This window comes from Morone saxatilis, unplaced genomic scaffold, assembly GCF_004916995.1.
Source record: "Morone saxatilis isolate NCDOM2014 unplaced genomic scaffold, NCSU_SB_2.0 Contig8, whole genome shotgun sequence".
Lineage (NCBI taxonomy): Eukaryota > Metazoa > Chordata > Actinopteri > Moronidae > Morone > Morone saxatilis.
The window spans coordinates 8,859,958-8,862,813 of NW_023340257.1; the positions used below are offsets into that span (position 1 = coordinate 8,859,958).

Genomic DNA, 2,856 nt, shown 5'->3' on the forward strand with positions numbered 1-2,856 from the left:
TCAATACAGACGAGTGAAGGAAAGTGTTGCGTGTGTGTTTTCCTCATCCTTCTCCCCTTACTATTACTATTACTACTGTTGATAGTACTTTTCCTTATGTTACTCTGGCTTTAAATGCATAGAGAAGACGTTTTTTGACTGTTTACATTGGTGTTTAAGCTTAAGTTCATGTCATAACGCTGAAAATGAATAAGTCAACGAGTTAAAAATACATTTCATCATTGTGTCACATGATAACTTAGCTAAAAAAACAATTAAAATGTCATGAGATAGCTTGTTAAAAGTATAATTTAAATGTCATGTGGTTATTTAGTTAAAACAATAATTTAGATAATTCAGAACCTGATAAAAAGACACTCATGATAACTGTGGTGTGCGTATGTGTCTGGTGTTTGTATGCATTGTTTAAAATAAATACAGACGAGTGAAGGAAAGGGCTGTGTGTGTGTTTTCCTCATCCTTCTCCCGTTACTATTCCCCTTTTTAAGTTTAACTATTATTCTTACTCGCATCCTGCATCACAGTTCTGTAGATTGCAATGCTGAAAATCAGTGATCTCACAGCTTTATGATTTTTAAGACAGAGAACCAACAAAAACCTGTTTTAAAGGACACCTTACCAAGAACATTTTGCAACATTTGTTTGTTTGTTTTAAACGGAGCTGGGACAACATGTAGAAGCCACAGGCGAAGGCATTACATGTGATTAGCAGTTTGTGAGGGTGAGGCTATGTGTATTCTTACTTTATCTTTTGGTTTACGTTTATCACTAATTATCTCATCTGCAGCTTGCTGTAGCATTGTTACAGACGATTAGTCTAAATAAATGCGATCATAAATATAGATGATGATAATGGCTAATGCAAACTGTAAAAGATAAATGTTATCAGAGTTAAACATTTCAAAAATCATGATTCATATTTATGATCAAAAATTAGCTTTAAATGTATTGATAAATAGTATAAATCATGGTCAATATACCTACCAAAATACAGAGATGATGAAAAAGTCAGCCACATGAAATTGAATATTCTGAATACCTGGACTTAACTCTTTGCAAACAGGAAGTATTTAATTACAGACAAGCAACTCTGTTATTACTGAGCTAACAAGAATTCAAAAAATGAGGCTCAATCAACATATCTGTCAGTGTAAACAGCTTTCTTAAAACCTTTCTTGATTAGTGGAACGTTCACTGAGAGCACATACATTCGTAGTTATACACATTCATACCTGGAAGCTGTTCAGTACAACCACAGTCTGATCTGTGGCCTATGTATCTTCTATGTATCTGTGTATCTTCTGTTATCAGTTTCCCACCACTGTCACTTTGAGCTGTGTGCGTGCTGTCATTCTGTGGTCTGTTCAGTTTTGCACCAATGCCACAAATATGCCTCAATGTCCTTTTTTTACTCTATGATTATACTAATATAGCTTATTTGGTATAACCTTTTAACATGCTGAATCAGCAGGTGACAGAAATACAGCCTCACTTGTGTTTCAGGTGCAGACCTCCTTGTTGTAAAGATTTGTTCTATTTTTATCAGAATTTGCCATAAAATCTGATCAAAAGGATCTGGAAATACTTTTCAGACTTTGAATTGTGGTACTGAAATTGATACGTTTGATCAAATCGAAGTAATTTTGATCGAGAGGAATATTTCCTTTCAATGCATTGTCGAGGAAGTATCTACACATCTCCTTATCCATGTGCTTATAGTTTACAGAGTAACACAAAGAAAAGTGTCAACAAAAATACAAAATTATGAATTTCACACACAAGAAAAGTAAGCACCAACAGCTGGATATCATTTGTAAATTGCCCCATTTCTTTTTTACATGTGACCCATTCAGTTCTGCAAGTGTCCCTGTTTCTTCCACTAGAAGTAGCTGATTGACAAGAATTTGAGGAATCTGGACAGGTGACAAGGCTTAGTTTATTGGAGCAGGCAGTTGTATTTTATGTCTGGGGAGTGGCTTAAACGCCTACACTGAGTCTCTCCCCTGTCATTTAAATGCTTTGACAAAAACTTTCAGGTTGAATAAAGTGGTTTCTCCTGCAAACCAAACAACAACTTCAGCCTTCAGCATTCTCCTGCAAGGCAGCAACAGGTAAGAGGCTCTTTGCTCCTAAGTTAGATTTGCTAAAATTTGCAGAAAAAGAAAACAAAAAGAAAACACATTTAAAAGGATGTGCAAATAATTCTTATAGAATATTAGTATGCACTTGTTTTGCATTGATTGGAGAAATGCAGTTCAATTCAGATGGAAAGAGAACCACTCAGTGATTTATGCGGTAAACCGGATCAGTTGCATGTCATAATGTACTTTTTTCTTACAAGTCTACAAAAACATGAGGTTTGACAGTTAAATTACTTACATCATGCTGAAACCACCAGGATATTGCACTTGTTTATTTTTTTTTACAGACGTGCACCTTTTTTGTTTTAGTCATAACTTCAGTCATGGCTTATGAACCTGGTCGTGGAGACAACCTTCCTCCATCAGGTAAAAACAAACCCACATTATTATGTCATTACTGTCTGCCAACATGTCATACATACAAGACATTACATGTCTTATGAAAATAGTCAACAGGGTCCTAGAAAGGCAGTGCCACCCCCTGCTGGGAGCTTTGACACTCATTATTACATGGCATTTTTACACAGCAGGGTGAGATATATTTCCAACACAAAATCAGAACTATATTAAATGTAATGTAAAATGTGTCAATGAGTGTAAATGTGACCGCTCTTGGTTCAAAAAGAAAGAATAGCTGGAGAAAGGGTGTGGCATTTTTTCTCTTAAGAAAAAAAAATATTAACGATACTGGAGAAATAATCACAAAAGATATGAG

At 35.2% G+C, this 2,856-nt stretch overlaps 1 protein-coding gene across 1 annotated transcript in view; it reads left to right on the forward strand.

The window, feature by feature from the left end:
- Positions 1-2,012: 2,012 nt before the first annotated feature.
- The window catches only part of LOC118342253 (complement C1q and tumor necrosis factor-related protein 9-like), a 1,634-nt gene continuing 790 nt past the window's right edge, over positions 2,013-2,856 (forward strand). The window contains exons 1-2 of the mRNA XM_035680751.1: positions 2,013-2,111; positions 2,451-2,507. Coding sequence (XP_035536644.1) covers positions 2,465-2,507 — 43 coding nt within the window. The 5' untranslated portion in view covers positions 2,013-2,111; positions 2,451-2,464. The remainder of the gene's footprint in view (positions 2,112-2,450; positions 2,508-2,856) is intronic.